The sequence below is a fragment of the Tenebrio molitor genome, chromosome 7 (genome assembly GCF_963966145.1).
Source record: "Tenebrio molitor chromosome 7, icTenMoli1.1, whole genome shotgun sequence".
In the NCBI taxonomy this organism is placed as follows: Eukaryota; Metazoa; Arthropoda; class Insecta; order Coleoptera; family Tenebrionidae; genus Tenebrio; species Tenebrio molitor.
Genome location: NC_091052.1, coordinates 10,997,418 through 11,018,997, shown reverse-complemented (window position 1 = coordinate 11,018,997; position 21,580 = coordinate 10,997,418). Strand labels below are relative to the sequence as shown.

Genomic DNA, 21,580 nt, shown 5'->3' with positions numbered 1-21,580 from the left:
TGCAAAGTGGAGTTCGATATTCCAGTTGAGTATAGTACGAATTTGGGTGTGGGTGAAGGTTTTTGGTACTATTTTGACAGATTCATGTCGAGCCTGGTATAGCGAGGTTTTCTTTTGACCTCTTTTTCTCTCCGTTAAAAGTGCAGTTTACTGAAATTGGTCTAGTGAGTGTTTGGTCTCTAGTGCATATATGGTTCTCGTTTGGATTAAATGGTTTTGCGAGTTTTTGCGTACAAATTGTAAAAAAACCGTGCGGTTGGTGGTAAAAACAGAAAATCGCTTTAAAATGTTTATTTCAAAATAAGGAAAAATATAACATAAAAAATTGTAATAACTGTAGCAATATTATACTAAAACGGGTGATAAACAATCAATCACTAGATAAATAATTTTTAGTCACATTTATTTCAAATTTAAACATCTAATAATTTCACATTGTAACCGATGATAGTTGTCTTACCTATAAATAAAAATAAATAAACAGGTCAATAAAAAATGACGAGGCTGACGAAGAGTGACTATTTGGTTATACACTGGAAAATACTAACTATTAAATGTAAAACCTACAATACAGGATATTATGATGGATGATGGAACTGAACCAATGTATTTATTTGTAATAAAAACAAGGGGATACATTCTATAGTTAAGTGCACAGATGTATGTTTGGATCACAAAGTATGAAACATGAAACTCTGAGTGTATTCTAAGTCTGTGTATCCCCTAAACTAACACCGAAAGAACGACTTAATAAGTACAATTTCATACTTTGTGAATAACGAGAACGACTCAACTAGACATGTAGCACAGAAGTTGAAACAGTATAGAGGATGCTTGGTGTTGCACCTTCCAAACAAATATATTACAAAAATTTACACAATTATATTAATTTATAAATATTTATTATTAATTAAAGTTGTCTTGTAAATAATAAAGTAACGATTAAGTTTTTCACTTTAGTGGCCCGGCAGCCAAGCAAAAAGTTCAAGATGTTGAAATTGTAGATAATGGGCCGGGATGAAACAATGGAAAGCTGAAATGCAAACAGTTCTACTCTTCATTTTGAGGTCATCATGGTCACGAACTCTGCAAAAAAAAAGAAAACACACTTTAACACCTTTTGTCCCCTCGAACCTCCCGAAAACAACATAATCCCAACGTAATAAAGAACAGTGTTGGGTGCACTACATCAATGTGTGAATTACGTTAATGTAAGTACCGCAACATGGGGTGCAATCTCAATTTTGCGTTTTTCGTTGCGATGACAACGAAAAATTCAAAATTTCCACTCGACTCCATCCCATTTTACGGCGGGTACGGATAACATGGCTCAATCGTATTAGCGGAATTGATGGAAATATTACAGCACGTATCGAACAGTGGTAAAATGGTCAATTAGTCTGGTTATTTCGACAATAATAAATATCTACAACAATGAAAGATGCAGTCAAAGTTGTATTTGGAAATGTGCTTCATATTGATGCTCCAATAAAATTCCAATCTACCATAAAAAGCGTATAGACGTCATGACCAAGAGTGCTCAGACAGTGATAGGAAGTACAATAACAGAACGACATGCCACTAAGCACATTCCCAAAGCAAGACTACAACTGACCAGCTCGAAGCATGTGTGGCTGAGTACCGACTGAAAACTATGAGAGCTAGAGCTCGGAAATCTGCAAAGGAACACTACCAGTCATACCTTCCTGGTCCAGAAAACACATCAATGAAAAAAAAAAAAAACCAAAGAGCTACATTCGCAAGAAAAGTATAGTGTGATGAAAATCGAAGACAATTCAACCCATGAATGATTCCCGCTCATACTTACTCGCTTTGCTACGAGCGAACCCCGTAAATATTCCACACGCGAATATGTACAGAGTTCACCGCTAAATCATAATACTAAAAGAAACGTAAACACACCGACGTAAGCTACGCCACGTTATCGTTACCTTCGTAATTGACTTGGCCGTCGCCGTCTATGTCGGCTTCTCTGATCATTTCATCGACTTCTTCGTCGGTCAGCTTCTCACCGAGGTTGGTCATCACGTGACGCAACTCGGCCGCCGAGATGAAACCGTTGCCGTCTTTGTCGAATACTCGGAATGCCTCGCGAATTTCTTCTTCACTGTCGGTGTCCTTCATTTTACGGGCCATCATCGTTAGGAACTCGGGAAAATCGATTGTACCATTACCTAAAAGCCAAAACTTGTACAGCTCTACTCGCGACTTCACCCTCAACTCTGACACACTCTGCACTCGTTCTCCATTCGCAAAGCGACGAAATAATCAAAATTATGAAATGCGACGCTTTCTAAACTAATTGTACTAAAATCGGGAGGTGAAGGCGTCGGGGGGATGATCGTACTACGGTTGCGAACGGCTAAATAACATCCCGTCAGAAACACGCAACTTTACTTATCCACGGTAAATTTTTGATTCGCGCATTCGGCGCCTTCGTTAGCGCCAGATCGAACATCGCAAATTCAATTTGACAAAACCAAACGAGATTCGAAGTTAAACCGAGCGAAATCTAATTTCCTAATCCCGAACCTGTGCGTCTATCCCGTATCCCTTTCGCCCGTGAAACTAACCCGATCTGTCAAAAATCGAAACATAAAACTGAAACCGGACTCTCCACGATGAGACGTCGACTCGCCGAAAGATTCCCGTCTGTGCGACCACCCCTGGGAATCGGCCGATCGTCAATTTGCAAACATTTATGGACCCGCGGCAGGGAATTATTTTTATTGCGCATTAGGCCAATCACAATATTCATCTTTTTAATAAAGAGCAAATATCTTAATTCGGTCTGCTGTGGGCGTCTCGCAGGAATTGCTTATCACTCGCGTGCGCAAACCTGACCGCAATTAATCGCATTCAATCACGAATTCTATAATTATGTAACGTAAATAAAGTGAAAAATCGATTGGATATTTTTGTTTGTCTTTGGTCCAGCAGTTCACGGTCGAGGCCCTCTCCGAACTGTCGCAAACTAATGATACAGTTTCTTCTAGTCTTTCCCTCCGAGTAAACAAAGCCATTACAAAAAAAGTTTGTTATTAAATTTTTCGCATAAACAAACCCCTAAATCAAAGACTTTCTTCGAAGTTATGGACGACCAAGTCGAATGAAAAGTCGACGCATTCAATATTGTTTTTCTTCGCACTGTTCCGTATTAAAATTCATAACATAATCTTAGCCTTTATGGCCCATCATCGCAAGCTTAGAATGTGAACCGTCGCTGAATAATAAACGAGCATTTCACAAATTATCTTGGGTTCCACGGAGTAATTGTGCCGCTGCATAGCTAATGTGCTTTTGGCAAGTACGGCCTACTTGCCCGGCACAGAAAAAGCTGGAAGGAATACACAATTCCTGCATTAGCATAGAAATCTCTGGAATTTTAGGTCGTTACTCTAACATTTTCAAAATTCGTCTTTGTCCCAATTGATTAATCGAGCGGGTAACTGTCAGTTGTCACGACAGGGCAACTGTCATTTTCGAATTTGTTACCAACCCAAGGCTGGTGATTTTTTTTGGAGTACCGATAAAGATTAGAATTTTTCGATCGAGAGGCGTCACAGTCAAATATCGATGACGCGTTTTACGACAACTCGAGTTGTTTCGGATAATTACTGATAAGTTTGTTCCTATGTGGAATTTTTAATTGGGACTGACGAGAGTTATATTTTTATCTGGATTTATTCGTGGAGCATTTGAACAGAACAATGCAGTAAATTATCGGTTTATCATTGATAGTATGAAAAAAATAATGATTCAATACTTACACTTTGAATAGTGTCGTGATAAAAGTTTATCTGGTAATAATTACATCATCCCGGTTTGTGAGCGAGTTTTTCTTGGGAAAATAAACGTTAGGCGAGAGGAGTCAACAGATGGTTGACAAGAGTTTGGATATTCACACGGTATAACGTTGAAAAAAGGAGAGTAGTGTAAGAATGTAGGTTTTTGTTGTGGCGATTGTTCGTAGCGATCTTACCATCGGCGTCTACTTCATTGATCATATCCTGAAGCTCAGCTTCTGTGGGATTTTGTCCTAGTGATCTCATTACGGTGCCTAATTCTTTGGTCGTGATCGTGCCATCGCCGTCTTTGTCGAACAACGAGAATGCCTCTTTGAACTCCGCGATTTGTTCTTCGGTGAGTTGGTCAGCCTACAAGAGAAGCCCGTGAGGTGAATTAAATTTGAAAAAGTAAACACCCTGTGCAACAGATCGATACGTCAAGTGCACCCCACGAATTTGCAAAATTCCGTCGCCTCCGATTTGGCATCAGCCCTCGACGTCCGCATTGCGGTAAAATAATTTACCGGTTTACGGAAACTCGCAATTTGACAGCTATTTACAAAAGCGTTTGCGTCGAACCGGAAATATCCACGGAAAAAGGGACCATCCGCTGTTGGGTTCAGCGCAAATAGGCTCTCGGCGGCGTTGGCGTACTCACCATTTCGGTATTTACGGTACAAAGGGCACACTAAACAATAATCAGACTGTAAACGGGCTCACTTCACAACTTTTCACGTCAAGGTGCACCAGCCAACTGTCTGCGTCTGTGTCTTTTCTCGTTTTGTTTAGGAACGGCGGGTAGAGGGGCTAAGAGGCGCCGCTGCGAAACCACTACCGCCAAAGCGCAATAGTGCGGCTACGACATAAACGAGTAAATATTCCTACGCCCCGGCGCGCCCCACACTCGTCGAATCCGCGCCGCAGGCCCCCGCAGGGGCCGGACGGCGGCGGCGACGCGTCCGGGGCCACGGCGACGCTCTCCATTTTCAAAATGCGGCCCCGGCGGGGCGCCCTGGCGCGGTACTAGACTTCGGTGCGGAGCGATCGCCACGTTTGAATGTCGGGCGCGGCTTGTTTACAACGTACATTCGTACGGAGGAGCGCTCCCATTGGTCCAGATGTACCTGCAATGCGTCAACGGCGGACGGACGGCCTTTCGCACGCGGTTGAAGTAACGGCGTGATGCGTCGCGTCCGGAGCGTCGGGTGCGGCAGACCTGCGACGCCTGGAACCGGAGGAGCCGCAAGAACTGCCGCGGAACCGCCCCCGATCTTGCCGGCCGCGATGCAACAGTCTGCATGCGGACGTTCGGGGGTTGGTGTGATGCCGGGTGCGGCGCGTCACGACGCGCTGCATCGACGGGATCGGCGGCCGGAGGCGGTGCGAGCCATCAGGAGGCCGATGTTAAGAGGCGGTAACTGCTTCTGTCTGTCATAAATCGCCGATGAAATGTTCAACGGTTTTGCGTCCGCCGATAAATTTACTTTTTATTTTGCGGCGCTCATGAAAAAAGATACAATTTACAACCAAAATAAATAGGAGTAACATTTTATTATAATAAGTTGTACCGCAGATTCATCACCATATTGCTTGAATAATATACTAAAGTGTGTAGAGATTTTGATTACTTCGTACTGAAAAAACACAAATTTCTTAGAAAAATACGTTTACTTTATTACTCAATTTTAAACTAAATTTCTGTTAAAGAGTTGGCAACCATTTTTTATTAGGTCAGGTCAACTGTCAAACTGAAAAATTTAATAATTCGGCATAATTTTGACACACAAATGAAGAATTTTTTACGTGACGTATTCTGTACGGATGTGAAACGAATGTCAAAATTATACAAAAATTTAAAGACGATAGGTACAAGGATTCGTTTCAAAAAATTCTTTCAACTGGAGTTTTTTTGGAATCTTTTTTATTGTAAAAGTCTTGAAATTTGACTGCAAGTTGTAGTAGAGGGCGCTGCAGGAGTGGCGGTAGTAAAGTACTGGCGGTAGCGCCAGGTCCCAAGGATGGCTGGATTCAAAAAAGTAGAACTTCTGTTATTGGTGTGCGAATGTTGGAGGGCAATTTACGGCAGTAATAACGTGGGCGTGTCTAGCAATAAATTAAAAAAAAATGTCATTATAAGAGCCAGAAACAAATTGGATTCCAGACTGTTTCTCCATTTTTTTGTTTTTACACTTTGAGTGTTGTGTTCTTTACTCTTCGCTCTTTGAAATCAGCACAAAATCTTTTTCTTTATTTTTTATTAGAAATCGTGAAAATTTTCTACTTTAGGTTTTCGTCTGGAAACGTCACTTTGGAATTCAAGTAGGCTGTGTTATTTGGTGTAATTTTTAACGCAGCGATGTCAAAATAATGTAATTTTTTTGCCATTTTCCATCAAATTATTTTTATAAATGTGTTCCAAGTCCTGGAAAGAACAACAAAACTATGACTATTACTAACGTGAGTCATTTGCACTACCGAATGCAAAGTGACGCATATTTTTTAAATTTAATTTAATCATACTCTGACACACTAGACCAAGTTAAATTTAATTCTTTGTTTACCTGTCATCCGTATTTATTTGTTCAACAAATAAATAATTGTTAGTGATAATGGGCGGGTATTTAGTGAGCGCGGAAAGTGCTGTTATGGTTTTATGTAAATTACGTCCCCTAAATTTGTATTTTTTATGAACTTGTTGCTATAGTGAATCAGATTTATTACATCGAATAAATTTATAACTTTAATAAAATTTTAACGCATACCGATCAAAAAGATTACGATATCACGTGAAAGTAGTCCATCAAATTTATTATCAAACGACTTTAATTGAAATTGAAAGAAAATATGTCAACCCAGGGGGATTTGTGAATGAGGTGGTAATATTGAAACTTTGAAGCAAGACGAGTTAATACAAGAAAATAGTATCGCAAAGTTTACAAATTTTACATAAAAATGTAAAGCATCTACGTGAAGTTTATCACATCAATGACATATTGTGGTGCTCAACCGTACATCATTTACTAATCACATTTGATAAAAAAAAACCGAAATGAATAGGTAGGTATCTTTGAAGGCTCGCCACCGACGATTTCGCAACAATTTCTCTAAGTGTTTCCACTTAATAAATTCCTAAAAATATCGAAAACAGTTTTATTTTCTTGCGTATATTTTTATTGTACACTTAAAAAAATTTATCAAGGTTAAAACATTAAACTATTAACAATCTTTGCATAATGCATTGAAGGTTTATGGGATGTTTACTCGTCGATAGAGTCTGTCCACAAAATAAAACTGAATTGAGATATTTTTCCTTGTGCTGAAATACCAATCCCAAATTTCACATTTGAAAATTTGTAATATCCAAGGAAATTCTGAGAATTTTTAAGCTGATAAGTTATCTGCAGCTTTGTCAGAATTATCTACTTTGAACAGGTTAAAATTCGGAAAAACCTGGATAGAGATCGAAAAAGTGATTGCCTTTGGTCACTGCTTTCGTCTACATTTATAATCTATGGTTTATGTATAATATCTTGATAATATTCACAAACTCTTATTTCATTGGTTCATCTCTGTAAGAGCTACAGCCACGTTTATCCAATGGGAATGCAGTATCGGGAACTAATCCACCGATTCAATAAAATAATAAAGGGCAGATAAAGGGTAATAAAACTGAAAATGAACAAAAAGTAAATAAAAAAAAATATATATAATTAACGTGTTGAACAATGTTATTCATTAATATATTATATAATATCTTTCATCAGTTTATACCGGCTGGATGAGTTAAGAACATTTTACATATTGACAGTTCACAGTTAAAAGTATAACGGCGTGGGTGCCAAAACTGTTTTATTTTACAATTTCACTATTTAGGCGCTTCTGTTAACAATTACCGCTGCCTCTAATTAGGTACTCGGTCTAAACGACATTTCAAAATTTTTATCAATTTTTTGACCGGTCTGTCAAATCGTCTCGACCTCTCTCGATTTTGCGAATGTCGTTTAAACACGTTAATTCTAACCCCGCCCCCCACTTACTGTATATTTAAGAACGGCTATCACATCAAATGATTCGTTACATACACAAACATCAACAACACTAATTGTACAAATTAATTTTTCTATAACACAGTTAAGTACAATCACCATCAGTTACGTAACAATAAAATAACAATAAATTCATCTATTGACTCAACAAATTAATAAAAACACCTGCAGCATCATTCAAAACAAAGAGGAACTGAACTGAAGGGAAGTATCGGATTATTTTTCTCTTCCATTAAGGCGGTCGCCATAGCGCTGCTCGCCTTCTCGTATTCTCCCAACGCTTCTAAAACTTTGCCCAAGTTGTACCTGAAACATTCAGCAAACTGTGTCTCAGCTTGATCCAGACAAACAAGAAAATTACCATGTGATGTGATTTTTTGGGTCGATCTTGGCCGCTTCACGGAACGTCGTTTCGGCGAGACCTTGCAAACCTAGGTAGTGGTACACCAGACCCAACTCTTGCAGGGACTTGACATGTTGGGGGTTAATCGCTACGGCATTTTGGAAGCACAGTTTGGCCTCTGGCCACTCCTGTTTGTGCATATGCAACAGCCCTTTCTGCAAAAACATTACTAGATTTTGTGCATCGACAGCTACGCCACAAACCATGTGCATTATGTGGTGACTGAGCGGATAAATCTGAGTGGCTTCTTGTATGCACTGCTGCACGTCAGCAGGCTGGTCCATCGCTAGGTACAATTCGGCCAACAGCAACCACACCTCCACTTGCAGCAACCACGCCCTCTGCGGTCCCGGCCTCGGACTAAAACTGCTCAACGAACTCGCCACTTCGCTCAAAGCTTGTTCCACCCGGGACGCCGCCGTGTTGTGGAGCTGCAAAGAACCTAACTTCCAACTGCCAACCGACTCTAATACTCTTTACTGCACTCACTTGAGTCCCGATCGGACATTTCAGACGTGTACAATTGGAAGACTGAACGTGTGTCGCTTTTTCTATCACATTCTGGCACATCCGAATTGGTCTGTCCTTCGTACAGGTTCTTCCATAACTCGAGCATTTGTTTGGCTGTTATGAGCGCCCTCTCGCCACCATCTTCGTGTAGTTCGAGGTGCGCCTTCACGTACATCAGATTGAGACAGTCGGGGTACTCCTCGAGCGCGTTTTCTACGATCGCGAGAGCATTCTTGTGTTCCCTCTCGGCCGTCAACAGTAAAACGAGTAAATGTAAAGTTGACGAGTTTTCCGCGCGAAGATCCAGCGATATCCTGACGTGGTTCTGAGCCTCGCTGATCTGTCCCAGTACTGCCAATTGAAGGCCCAGGTAATAGTGACATAAGTGGTCGTTTGGTTCGACGTCGACGGCGTTTTTAAAATTCTCGAGGGCGCGACTCATGAGATCTTCTTTGTCTTTTTTAAGTAGACACGCCTCCGCTTGGAGGTGGTAACCGATGCCGATGTAAAGATAACATCTTCCCAACAATCCGGAATTGTTTTGTTGGTCTTTTTTCTTCGCTTCAATGCTGAAATTCGTTCCGTCGACCGCTAAATTGAGGTGTTCGTAACATAGTTTCGCAACCAGCAAACAGTTACTAGCGTTGTTTGGTTCTAATCGAATCACTTCTTTCAAAACGGCCAGAGCGTGAACGTATTGACCTGTCGACAGAAGACTAAGGCCGTGTTGTTTCCACAAGTGTAATTCCTCAAACGAAAATTTCATGGACCGTTCCAAAGACTACAAAACAACCATTTAGGCCCATATTCACCAACGCTAGTTAAAGTTAACTGTAGGTTAAAATATACGAAAACATTGTTATAACAATAGGTAACTAAAGTAACGAAGTATTTTAACCTACAGTTAACGTTAACTGGCGTTGGTGAATACGGCCGTTAATCTGAGATCTAAGTGTGCTCTGATCAAGACGACATTGACATAAATGTCACTTTTGACGTTTCTAAAAACCAGAGCACACCACGATCTTCCTCGAATGTCAATTTTTGAAAATTTACTTCTTGCAATAATGTGACTTGTCCCCACCGCACTGTCGCTACAGCTAACAAGTCATACACCATGGTTGCGTCTTGATAAGCGCTAAGTCTGACTTCCTTAAACTCTGGAGATTGGGACAAAACGGCGTTACGTACGGCCATCGATTCTGCTATCAGCAGTAATAAAATCGTCTCTTCACATTCGTTCCTTGGAACGAACTGTAACAGTTAGAATTTAAAAATGAGTATAACAAGTGCACTTTTGTTTACTTGATTCAAGGAAGCATAATATTTAGGTTTCCAGTTGGTGATTTTTGGTGGAGAGCTCGCGGGAGCTTTGTACTTTTCGCCGACTAAACCTTGAAGAATCAACTCGGCAACTTGACACATGAACTTCAAGCGAATGGCGTTGGCTCCTTGTGTTTCGACGGCTGAAAGTGACGCTCTGTATCGTTCGAGGGCCTCGTCTGGCTTTCCCCGGTGAAGGAGCAGCGCCGGTCCTTCCTGCAATGCTTGTTCCAAAATGACGCCCAGTGATTTATGAGCGGCAGGGGGTTGGGGTGAGTGAGTCCCGGTGTTTGTGGTTGTTCCCGTGAGTTCCTCTTCTAATTTCTGCATGTAAAGTAAGCTTAGATCTGCCGCTAGACCGAAACATTTCGTCATTTCTTCTTCTTTTTCGGCCTTTTTGAATTTGCTCGTCGCTGATACGTCTTTTTGGAGGCACAAGCCGTTGACGGCATACGATTCGGCGACTATTCGTAAGCTACGTCTGCAAAACTATCAGTATGAATGGGTGTGGTGGAATTGAGGGGGTAACATACAAAGGCAATTTTTTCTGGGATAAGTTGTGGAGTTCTGCAGATTTGAAATGTTTGATTCCTATGGAATATTGGCCGCATGCATAGTGCAGTTTTCCAAGGAGAAGATGTGCATCCATCGCAACGCCCGCCTGAAAAAAAACATCAATTTGAAATTTTTTTTTACAATTCTTATAAAGATTATTTAACAATTAAGAAAAAACAATTCTCATGTTAAACTCTATAACATTTTATTTACATAACCATTTGTAAAGTGCCATGTTAGAAAAAAAATCGTCAAAATCATGCCCAATCTGTTTATTTTCCTTCAAACAAATACCTTAACACAATTTTCAGCTGTGACAAAAACAACAAAATGTATTGTTACATAAAATCAAAACAAAAGAAAGGATTAAAGTCTGGCTCATTTCTTATAGGAACTTTTAAAATACTGTACCTTGATCCCTGCATCATTGATGACCAAATTTAAGTATCTTTTAGCATCTATGAGTCCAATTTTGGCCCGATCCATGTTTGCGTCGATTGGTGGCCATTCCTCTAGATAATTTTCTAGTTTGCCTTCTCCTATCAGAAAGTCTGACAGACACACTGCAAATCACATTTTTATCACGTAAACTGAAATTTCGCTTCTACTTTACCAAATTCGGGCGATTTTTCTTTCAGTTGCTCTGCCAATTCTATAACCTTCAACCAGTTCGATTCTTCTCTGCTCTTTTCAATATCAACTTCGATTCGAGATGTGGGAGTTTTGTTTCTACTTGTCATTTTTAAAGGGTAGTTTTTATAAATAATACAAAAATAAACTATAAATTACGCTTGTCACAACATAACCTACATATGTCATGTGTATATTTGTTCTTGCAGGTTAACCTTGACAAACAACCAATCACAACGTAATGAGGATTTAAAAGCCAGGTTATCGAGAAAAGGTCAACTCAATCGGTTATTTAACTTTTTAAATTTATTTTCGATGTCAAATCATCAAGCTAAAAAATTCGCGACAGCGCACATTTCGTAAAATACTTATGACTATGTATAAATTATAAATATTTAGCCCGTTTCTATCAGAACACTTGCCACTAATTATATACAGCTAGCCTTGATTCTTTTTTTTTACTAAATAAATATTATTTTTTCTGCATATGTTGCAATCTACTAATCAACTGTTGCTTCCACTGTTCTTCCGGAATAGCGTTTGCCCATTCTGGAATCGAGCTCGGCGGTAATGTAAAATTAAGCATAGCTTGCTTCACTTCATCAACTTTATTATTATCCATCACTATATCAACTGCTTTGGGGGCAGGTTCTGTCCAAACTTCTTTCACCAAACTATCTTCCATTGTCGTAATGGGCGGCAATGTGTCAATATTGGCCACGGCACCTTCGTCACTATCACTGGTTGATTCTTCATCGTCTTCTACCAGCTCGTTTGTTGGTAATGGTTGATAGTCATTGTAAGTGTTGTCTTCGTCATCTGTATCCGTATCTGTCGTCACAATTATTTCGTTGTTGGGAGACAGGTCTTCCGTGGGCTTGTCTGGGTCTGGATAACCACGATTTGACGAGACCATCTTATCAATTCTGACAAAGATTTTTCGAAAGTTTACGTTTACATGACATTCACAAATTTTGAGGTTATACAAAATGACATTTCCACATTTCTAAGGATTGCCAAGGGTGACACAAGAGAGGTGTGACTCACTCTGTCACTCATATTCTACTCATTGGGGATTTCGGGGAGAGAATGCATTTAACACATAGCCAAAGCACTGGCACAGCGCGCGCCGGCGCATGATCAGAAATTGCAGCGGCCCCAGATATCAGGTTCAAACGTGCAAAATAATAGTTCTTTTCGATATAAGGATGCTGTCACATCATTTTTAAGGTCAGGTCACGTCAGGTAAGGTCGGCGTTTTTATTTTCAATATTTAAAATTCGCACTTAAACAGTTAGCGGCGGAGCGTGCTTAGGCTATGTGCCAAATGCATTCTCGCGATTTGCGAGTACCTTTGGGGGCGCCACTGAGCCACTGTTGCCAAGTCATACTTCATACTCCCGCTCGATTCGGCTTATGTCTGTGCATTGTTTTTTAAAATAAGTTGTTGGTTTTACGTGAATTTGCAGTTTTTGTGATGGCTTTTTTAAGGTTACACAATATTTTATACTTTATTACTTTAGTTTATTACAGGCAACAGTAGAAAGTAGATGTGTTATGGAAGGCGTAAAAGTGTTGTGTCCGAAGTTATTAATTTTATGTGGTGGAACAGGCAACAAGGTACGAAATTTTTAAATTATGTCTACAAACAACAAACAAGTGCCTTGAGTAGTCACCCAATATAAATCAGTTCAGAATATAACCTTAAAATACCATTTAACTTACAAATGTACGGTCGGTGGACAAATAAAACTGGGACACTTAAAATTTAATCTATGTAAATCAGCCCATTGAATTGTCAATATATTTGTCAGTGTCTATATAATATGTCATACCAAAGTTAACCTATTTGTGATAAAGCCGTAATTAAACGATGCAAATTTGTAAATGTTGACTTATGTGATTGTCATTTTTGTCCCAGTTTTATTTGTCCATCGACTGTACCTAGTCTAATTTGTTAAAGTAATTTCCACAGACCCTCATAATTTTCTTTCTCTCTACCCGGTCTTTGGAACCGAAAAGATATTTTGCTTTTACGCCACAACGCGGAAATAAATAGAAACAAGCTTCTGGTTCGTTTTTTCGACACGTGTTACAGCCAAAAACACTACAATTTGTTTTATGGCTTTTATTTTTTAGTGATTTTAAAATATATATTATGTAATACATTTCAATACACAAATCATTTGACAGCTCGAATCGTACTGGAATCGCCAATTGTTGTAGACTTCGTTGTCTGATGTAGGAAGTAATAAATTAACAATAATTGTAGAAAACAGAAATCAATTTATTGAAAACAATTTAAATCAAATGCTTACAATTAAAATACTGTTTAATGTATCACTTGAAAAAATATGGGAACTTCAGGTTCTAATCTCTAATCATAAATATAAATTTAAATGTAAAATAAATACGACTGTTAGGCATTCACGATCTTTTTGGCAGTACCTCGGTGGTACTTACACGAATATAATTGGTTAAATTGTATTGACCAATCATTTTCCTTTATATAACACACACTAGGCAACTAAAGGTGACTCAAGTTGCAAAAAACCACTTTGCATTTGCAACAGCACTTTTATGGCATTAGTCATTGGAAATTATTTCAAAACTGTACTTATATGGAAAATATTCAACCCAAACTATGATTTTCTGGCCCCTTTGTGCCTTTATTTGGTTCAGAAATATGAAAAAAATGTCTAGGAGACACCAGCGCTCGCAGTGTCTCTAGTAGGAACCACTGGTTCGCTTACAAGGGAAGTGTTTATATGACCGTTCAATCATTTTTTGTTTATAATCTCCATTCTTTTTTTTAATTTAAATTCATTCGTAAACGAGTAGAAATGTTCTCGTGTCGCGGCTGCACGAAAAGACATTGAGTACAGCAAACAATAATTAATCGGAATTATGTATACGTGGAAAAGCTATGTATATGCATCAATATTTGTGTAAAAAAAAATTGAAATTCGCCAGTGTTCAAATGGATTCAAAACAGCGATCTCTGTAATTGTTACCACATTTTAAAAGTACAAATGAGTAAGTTCAACGACAAGTTTCGATTCAGAACGTTTTTACTTTGATTTTTGAATTTTGCTGTTGTAAAAACCTATTTAGAGAAAAGTTGACGCCTCAAAACAGCGATATCTCTAATTGGTGCCACATTTTAATTAAAAATGAACGAGTTCAACGCGAAAATTTCGGATCGGAACGTTTTTACAGTGGTTTTTGAAATTTGTCGGTATAAAAATGGATTTAGAGAAAAGTTGCCGCCTTAAAACAACGATCTCTGTAATCGTTCCACATTTTAATTACAAATGAGCAAGTTCAACGACAAAATTTTGATTCGGATTGTTTTTAGTGATTTTTTAAATTTCATTCATGTTTCAATTAAAATTGAAAGGTATTTTATATAATTCATGTGTACACAACGTATTTGTTGTCTTGGCTTATTGAAAAATGTAGCAGCACAATTTTCTATCGCTGTATTTACACACGGAATTAAATAAACTCGATATTTTCCGTAAATCACATTTGAATTCGGGTACTCGTTGACATGCACATAGCCTACATCAGAGGTAGTAAACCTACATCGAAATAGCCCACGCCCCACGCGCTTGAATCGTACCGGTTAACATACAGTAACAGTTGTTCTATTTGCATCAAAACATCGGTGATGTAACCAGTGGTGGTTCGTAATTTAATATTTTTATAGAGGATTTATATAATTTTACGTGAAAAATACTCTACAAGCAATAAGTAAAATGTTTGGCCGTGCTAAAATAAAAAAAAAAAACACCACCTGTTGAATTAACTTGGTGAAAACAAAATCACACTAAGTGTAATTTTGATATTACTAGGATGCTAGACCAACCAAATCTATTATAAGCAGTACCGAACGTTGCCGGTTGATTTTCTGGGGAGAATGCAGTGTTGGTGGTTATTTTATATTGGCACGACCTTTAGCTGCAACAACGTACCTACACCAAATAAAATTCGTTTTAAAAAATATACTAAACACACAATAAAATAAGGCTAGGGCCACACTACAGACTTTTCATCGGCCGACAATTTAGTTGGTTCTTAATAAGTATGAGGACTTATGTGAGTGCGCACACTAAAGCGATTATAGTCGGCCGACAGATTGATCGAAAAATAGTTGGAATTCCCTTCCAACAAGAAAATTGGCCAACTATTGATAGAGCATGGTGTACAATGCGAGTGCGCACACTTACCGACTATCCGGTCGGTGATCCACACATATTATGCGTGCAGTGGCTCTCTGCAGTGCAAAAATTTTGATTTTTAATTTAAACCTATGTCAAGTCTCATTATGTATTTAATTAATATCGCGTAAGATTTATTAAGATACCAACAAAAGTAGGAAATATTCGAGAAAAAAATGAGACGTGCTTTATTATTTAAATATCTATAATTCAGAATACCAAAAATGAAAAAAGATTATGAATTCGAATGAACTTTTAAATTCTATTAGGACCCCTCATAAAGTTTAAATTTTTGTTTTTTTTTACTTTCTCCTTTATTGCTCCGACACGTTTTTTTAAACCACCTTTGCAATCCCTTTTTTATTGCTGTCTTCTCCGCCTTCACATTACCCTTATTCCTTAATTAATGACTCGTTATTAGAATTGAAGAAATTGAAAAAAGACCAGCTTTATGTAGTAAATCAGCAGTGACTCCTCGCACAGTGCAAAAATCTTGATTTTTATTTTATGATTATGAAAGTTGTTCAATATGTTGAACTAAAGGATATCTTTATCATATGTCAGATGTCATATTTATTTAAATTGTGTTGATTTTATCAACTGTGCATAAGCAGTCGGCCGATTAATAGTCGGCTGTCTGCGCACCAACGCCACCAACAGCCAACCAAACAGTTTAGTTTGCCTGGTGTGCGCGGAAGCTACCCAATCGGACTAAATTATCGGCCGATTATTTAGTCTGTAGTGTGGCCCTAGCCTTAGTTTCAAAAAATCCACCACTTGTTACATGACCATGTTAATCTTTTTGCAACCCGAGGGTATCATTAGTGTAGTAATAATAGACTTTTCTATTCCGTAAAATTCTGAAAATGAAACAATGTAGCCAACATAACGCACGTTTTATCTATACTCACTCTGATATAAATAGGCACTTCCGCTTTATTCCCACGAATGTTAATATATCTGGATCGTCTAAACTGTTTCCTCTTTATATAAGTTACAACGCTTAAGCCGACCAAAACTAATAAAATACTGGTCACACTTCCGGCGATAGCTCCTACCGGTACTGAAGAAACTGCATCTTGCTTTAATAGGAAACAGGCTTCGGGTAAATTGTACAAGATAACCGACCTACACAATTCATCCTAAAATATGTATGTACTTGTAACACGACGCAACTACGAATTGTAGAAAATACCTTCAAAACTTGTCCGTTGGTTTTGGTTTGATTGCATTTTAGCCAAATTTCCAATTCATAACCGGCTGTAAAGTTTCGTTAGAAGGCTACGATTTAAAAAGTTATTGGACTTACTGTGTGGGCTACACTCGGTAGTCGTGGAGTACTGTAACTGTACCATCTGTTGTGTATAATTGAAAATTGAAACCGGACAAAATGCTGCAGCTACAATTCTGGCATCATTTTTACATAAAACACCGTTGCAATTTTTTACGCTTCCATCCAAATTTACAACGAAACTATTTTCCCTCGAAAGTAACTACAATTAAAAAAATCGATTGTGATTACGCTACACTTCTGCTCAAAATAATTACAACTTCTTTAGAAGTTTATCACGACGCTTAAAACGCCACTCACCTCTCCTGATTTTATCTTAGTTAAATTAAATTCATATCCAGTATCTCTGTTCGTTAACGCACAATGTTTCCTTTCTTCTGCTGGAAGTTTCACTGTCACCGGTTCAACTCTTTGCGATATAATTGCTTTCGCACTTTCAGTGGTCGGTGCTCTTGCACCGTTTTTCCATTCTTTTGCTGGAGGTGTTACCGTCACCGGTTCAATTCTTTCCGATATAATTGTTGTCACACTTTCGGTGATTGATGCATTTGCACCGTTTACAACATAGAAAAGATATTTTTCTTTGTCGCTTGAACAAGCTGTCTGTGTTCGAATGGTCATGTTCAAAACACACTTTTCAAAAGATGTTTGTTCAAAACTGTCGTCACCTTTATACGAACATTCCAGTTTAAATACAACTTTGGCGATTTTACTGCTGTTGTCACAGTTTTTTTCTAAATTGAATATCAAGTATGAAGCTTTTTCGTCATTAAAAAACTGGCGTTTAAGGGGGTACGTGTTCGCAATACCTGAATTTGTTAAATTAACTTACTGAAAAACACACGCATACACTTACCCTCCGTGTTCTTGGTATAATAATCGTCGCATAGGTGAAATTCGTATTTATTTGTTCCATTATCGACGTTGATGTTGACGGTTTTTTCTTGCAGGTAGGTCAAGTCAAGTCTAAAAAAACATCTGGTAGAGACAGCGAATGTGTTCGTGATTTGAAATTTAGTTTTGTTTACCAAAATCCACCAATTAAAAATTCATACGTGTTAAAAAAGGTCCTAAACATTTTCTGTTACGAGTATCATATATTTTACCCAAAGATTACATTATTTGTATACAATGTGGCCTACTGCAATAGATACAAATATATTTGATATTGCACTACAAGCACTACTTTTTGCGAGATTTGAAAAAATATATTTAATAATCAGAGAAAGAATGGTTATTAGAAATCTACCGATTTTGTCGGGTATGCAGAGCTTACTGCTACATTTTTCCCAATTCCCTAAAACAAATTAATTTTTCGCATGTTGTAAATAACTGTTTGAAGTTGAATCCTTTCGCTGTATAGTGTAAAAATAAATAAAATCTCGAATAGACTTCAGAATGTTCATCTATTTTGTCTAGTGTTTGCATTATTTTTTGGGTATTTATTCCCCAGAGCTAGAAAGGAAACACATCAAACAATAAACGAAAGAAAACATTTGAAACCATGCAAGGTGAGTAAATGTTCTGGACTTTAAGCCAAGCACTAACTGAATTAGCGGAAAATGTTTGGTTATATTGTGTCGTCGATAAGACGCACTTTATTTTGATGGACACCCCAGTTTTCAATTTTATACTTACACCGTATCAGGTTTAGTACTGTTAATTACACATTTCTTCACATGCTGACAAGCTTCAGGTGTTTTCCAAATGAAATTGTAAGTGCAAGGTCCTGTCGAGGGCGCGATTGCCAAGAACTAAAACAACAATTTTTCAAAACTGTAATTTCGCGTAACAACTCGTACCCTTTTTTGCGAACATTCAAAATTAACCACGGTCTTGTAATGACCGAATCCTTTACAGTATGAACCCATCGTGGAGTGCAGAACCAAAGTGTTGTTGTTGACAAGGCGAAGCCCTCCTACTGTTCCCAACGACGTAAATCTGGAAGGAACACAGACAAAAACTCTAATTATTCAGAATTCACCTACACTCACTGACGCTTTATGTTCACTTCCGTTTTGTTCCTCACACAAAACATGGTGTCACCTGTGCATAGTGCTCCTGGACCGCTGATAATCGGTCCGCACACGTTGAATATGTATTCGAGATCGTCGCCGTTCGAGATGACGTAATTTTTATCTCTGTGGGACAGCAGCGACAAGTCGTAAAATACATCACCAGAACTGAGGTAACAGTTGCGAAACGGGGCCTGAGACAAGCACGCTAATCGTGTGAAGATAGTCATGTTGAATTTGCAGCCATCTTCAAGCTGAAACAATCAACTTAGTGGACTGGACACAGTAATTGTATCTGGTTGGGCGCGGATTAAATTTGACACTTTAAGGTCTATACTAACTATGTTCATGTGTGGAGGCGGCGAAGGATCTTCGTAGGAGCAAATAAAATTCACGATGACTTCTCCTCGGTTTTGGCTGTGCGCGCAAGAGGCCCCAGTCAATTCCATTCGTAAAGATCCGCTATCGCTGATCAAGTTTCGGGTGTCCCAACCGACAACAACATCTTTCTGTTGATCAGTCTTCAGGCAAAAACTAACATTTGTAAAGTTATCACACGTGGTATGTATAGGACCACATAAATTAAAAACTAGTTCAGTCTTGCTGTCTGCTGACAACGAATACTTTTTGTCAGTATCTGTATACAGTTTTCGTAAATTTCTGTTGGCAAGTCTGTCACTCATGTAGCAGTTTGAGCCCGTGTAAAACTAAAAACACCATTATGAGTTGGTCGGAAATTGAAAATCTGGTCATAATACATCTACAGGACAGGCCTTTGGTGTCTCCCAGGTCAGCAACGTTACACACTTGTCATACTTCTTAAACACTGGGCCTCGCTCCACTCTCGCACAACTAAATTCAATCTGCGTGCTTTGAAGCACGTGCGAATTATTTGCTGCACACGTAGAGCCAGACACAAACACGGCTCTGATAACGTCGTCTTGGGCTTTGAGCGACGCCAAAATGCTACCCCTGTTTGTGTAATTGTTATTGTGAAGATGACATACTTGGGAATGTTGGTCTACAATTTTAACTGTACAATAGTGCGTCTAAATAACAGCGAACAATTACCAGAACAAATGCCTTCAGTTTGTTTGAGAGACCCACAAATATTCAGCGTAATTCGTCCTTCTGGAACCCCCGAAACTTGCCAACCCTCCTCCCTGTTTAGTGCAGCCAAATTATAATTCAAATTGTCAATAGACGACAAAGCACAGTTTTGGGGCAGTTTGACACAGCCATAGGACGATTCAATTTCGAACCTGTACCGTTTCCCTTGTGTTCGCACCTCCTTGTAACGAGGATTGGCCATCTCGACTTGCCAATTGCACTTGATCAAAACTTGTACCTCTCTGACCACTGCAATTCTCCTTCAAAAAATATTCAATCGCGACGTTGAGACTTACGCCTTCCTCGCTTAAAGCGCCCCCTGGCGGTAAGTTCGTTCTTCGTAACGTCATAAACCAGATGCTGAGAGTCGGTCTGCATCAACGGGACTGACTCGTTTTTCACCATCTCGCAACCGCTTATCTGTGGAGACTTACAGTCGGGATTTGGGCCACACAAAGTCAGACTGAATTTTTTCGATTCGGATTCCACTGGAATGTTGGTGCGGAAGCTTCGCATGTCGATCGTATACGCCCCTTGGATCGTTTCAGTACACTTTGGTCGACAGTCGGGGCGCAGCATCGACACTTCAAAACCGCACTCGTCTTCGTCGTCGGACGGCATCAAACGGGGTTGCAGTTTCGCCGAGTTTGAACACTGGAAGGATATGACCAACGTGTGGTTTTTCTCCGAGTTTGGACATTTGGCTCCGTTTCGAGACACGAGAATCGAGTTGTCGTAATCAGCTGGAAGGTTTAAGGCTAAATTTTTATCCATAAGTAAATAAAATAAATCATCGTAGCCGAACGCACCTGTGCCAAATTCGTGACCTAGATCCACCAGCTGATTTTCTGCCTTTCGTATTAGGCACGAGGCGGTTTGATTTCTACACTTGCTATGTACAGATTCGCACAACGAGTAGTGCAAAGTAAATTCTTTGGTTTCTACTGTCCACACTTTACTGCAAGCCGGATAATTTGTACCCAATGACAAAAATTAAATGATACTCACTTAGGAAAGGTTAATTTGCCGGTGTCAAAGATGAACTCGCAAAAAGTGTAAGTGTCGGTGAAAATCTGAGGAACTGTTATAACAAATGGCACAAGATAAATTCCGATTATCGCCGGCACAGCTACCAAGTTAAAATACATTTTCATTTTCAAATTTGTTTTAATAACAATACGAACACAAATAAAACGTGAACTATAAACAATTTTTATCGCTGGTGATTACATCATTTCCAATAAATCATTAGCCATGGTTGCGCAAAATTTAAGAACTGAGTAACACCCACGGATTGTAACACCAGAGTTATCTCTGCTAACACGTCTTTGCGCTAATTTGTGGTTATGTACACTTACGTGTGATACTTTTGTACACAGTATACACTAAAGACTAAAGCAGGCAAAGCAGTAATACACCGGAAACAACAATATTCTTTTTCTTTTGATTTGAGGTGGGGAATTCACCGGCAACATGTGAGATTTGATCCTCCTGCGAATTTTCTCGCATTATGTTGTCACTTTATCGTGATTAAAGTTACAATCACATTATGTAATAAACAAAATTCGAGATCATTGCCGTCGGAATTCATTTTAGGAAAATGGCAAATGCAATTTTCTAACAAAATATTTTCAATTGGTGCAGCCAGTGAAAAATAGGATTGTG

At 38.8% G+C, this 21,580-nt stretch overlaps 4 protein-coding genes across 6 annotated transcripts; all 4 read right to left on the bottom strand.

Annotated features, from left to right (window-relative positions):
* Positions 1–276: 276 nt before the first annotated feature.
* On the bottom strand, positions 277–4,628 carry LOC138135229 (calmodulin). Of its 2 annotated transcripts, none has more exons than XM_069053914.1 (4): positions 4,468–4,628; positions 4,004–4,178; positions 1,953–2,195; positions 277–1,086 (listed from the first exon to the last, which is right to left on the bottom strand). In XM_069053914.1, exons 1-4 carry the CDS (start codon positions 4,468–4,470, stop codon positions 1,058–1,060), a joined length of 450 nt encoding a protein of 149 aa, XP_068910015.1. In that variant the 5' UTR covers positions 4,471–4,628; the 3' UTR covers positions 277–1,057. The 2 variants fall into 2 exon arrangements, with proteins under 2 accessions (XP_068910015.1, XP_068910014.1); XM_069053913.1 differs by having other exon boundaries at positions 1,072–1,676.
* Positions 4,629–7,501: 2,873 nt separating this feature from the next.
* On the bottom strand, positions 7,502–11,752 carry Ttc7 (tetratricopeptide repeat domain 7). Its single transcript, XM_069054604.1, has 9 exons — positions 11,260–11,752; positions 11,058–11,209; positions 10,625–10,752; positions 10,074–10,572; positions 9,825–10,022; positions 8,748–9,549; positions 8,462–8,700; positions 8,217–8,413; positions 7,502–8,161 (listed from the first exon to the last, which is right to left on the bottom strand). Exons 1-9 carry the CDS (start codon positions 11,384–11,386, stop codon positions 8,029–8,031), a joined length of 2,475 nt encoding a protein of 824 aa, XP_068910705.1. The 5' UTR covers positions 11,387–11,752; the 3' UTR covers positions 7,502–8,028.
* Positions 11,749–12,192, bottom strand: LOC138135029 (uncharacterized). The gene has a single exon (XM_069053665.1). It carries the CDS (start codon positions 12,190–12,192, stop codon positions 11,749–11,751), a length of 444 nt encoding a protein of 147 aa, XP_068909766.1.
* Positions 12,193–13,542: 1,350 nt separating this feature from the next.
* On the bottom strand, positions 13,543–21,425 carry Lerp (lysosomal enzyme receptor protein). 2 transcript variants are annotated; one of them, XM_069054597.1, is made up of 15 exons: positions 20,924–21,425; positions 20,725–20,873; positions 20,212–20,673; positions 19,877–20,164; positions 19,564–19,826; positions 19,147–19,512; positions 18,785–19,059; positions 18,593–18,731; positions 18,429–18,544; positions 17,647–17,756; positions 17,091–17,599; positions 16,809–16,992; positions 16,695–16,759; positions 16,411–16,641; positions 13,543–16,359 (listed from the first exon to the last, which is right to left on the bottom strand). In XM_069054597.1, the coding sequence occupies exons 1-15, from the start codon at positions 21,067–21,069 to the stop codon at positions 16,345–16,347; spliced, it is 3,318 nt and encodes a 1,105-aa protein (XP_068910698.1). In that variant the 5' UTR covers positions 21,070–21,425; the 3' UTR covers positions 13,543–16,344. The 2 variants fall into 2 exon arrangements, with proteins under 2 accessions (XP_068910698.1, XP_068910699.1); XM_069054598.1 differs by having other exon boundaries at positions 20,212–20,658; positions 20,924–21,424.
* Positions 21,426–21,580: the final 155 nt, after the last annotated feature.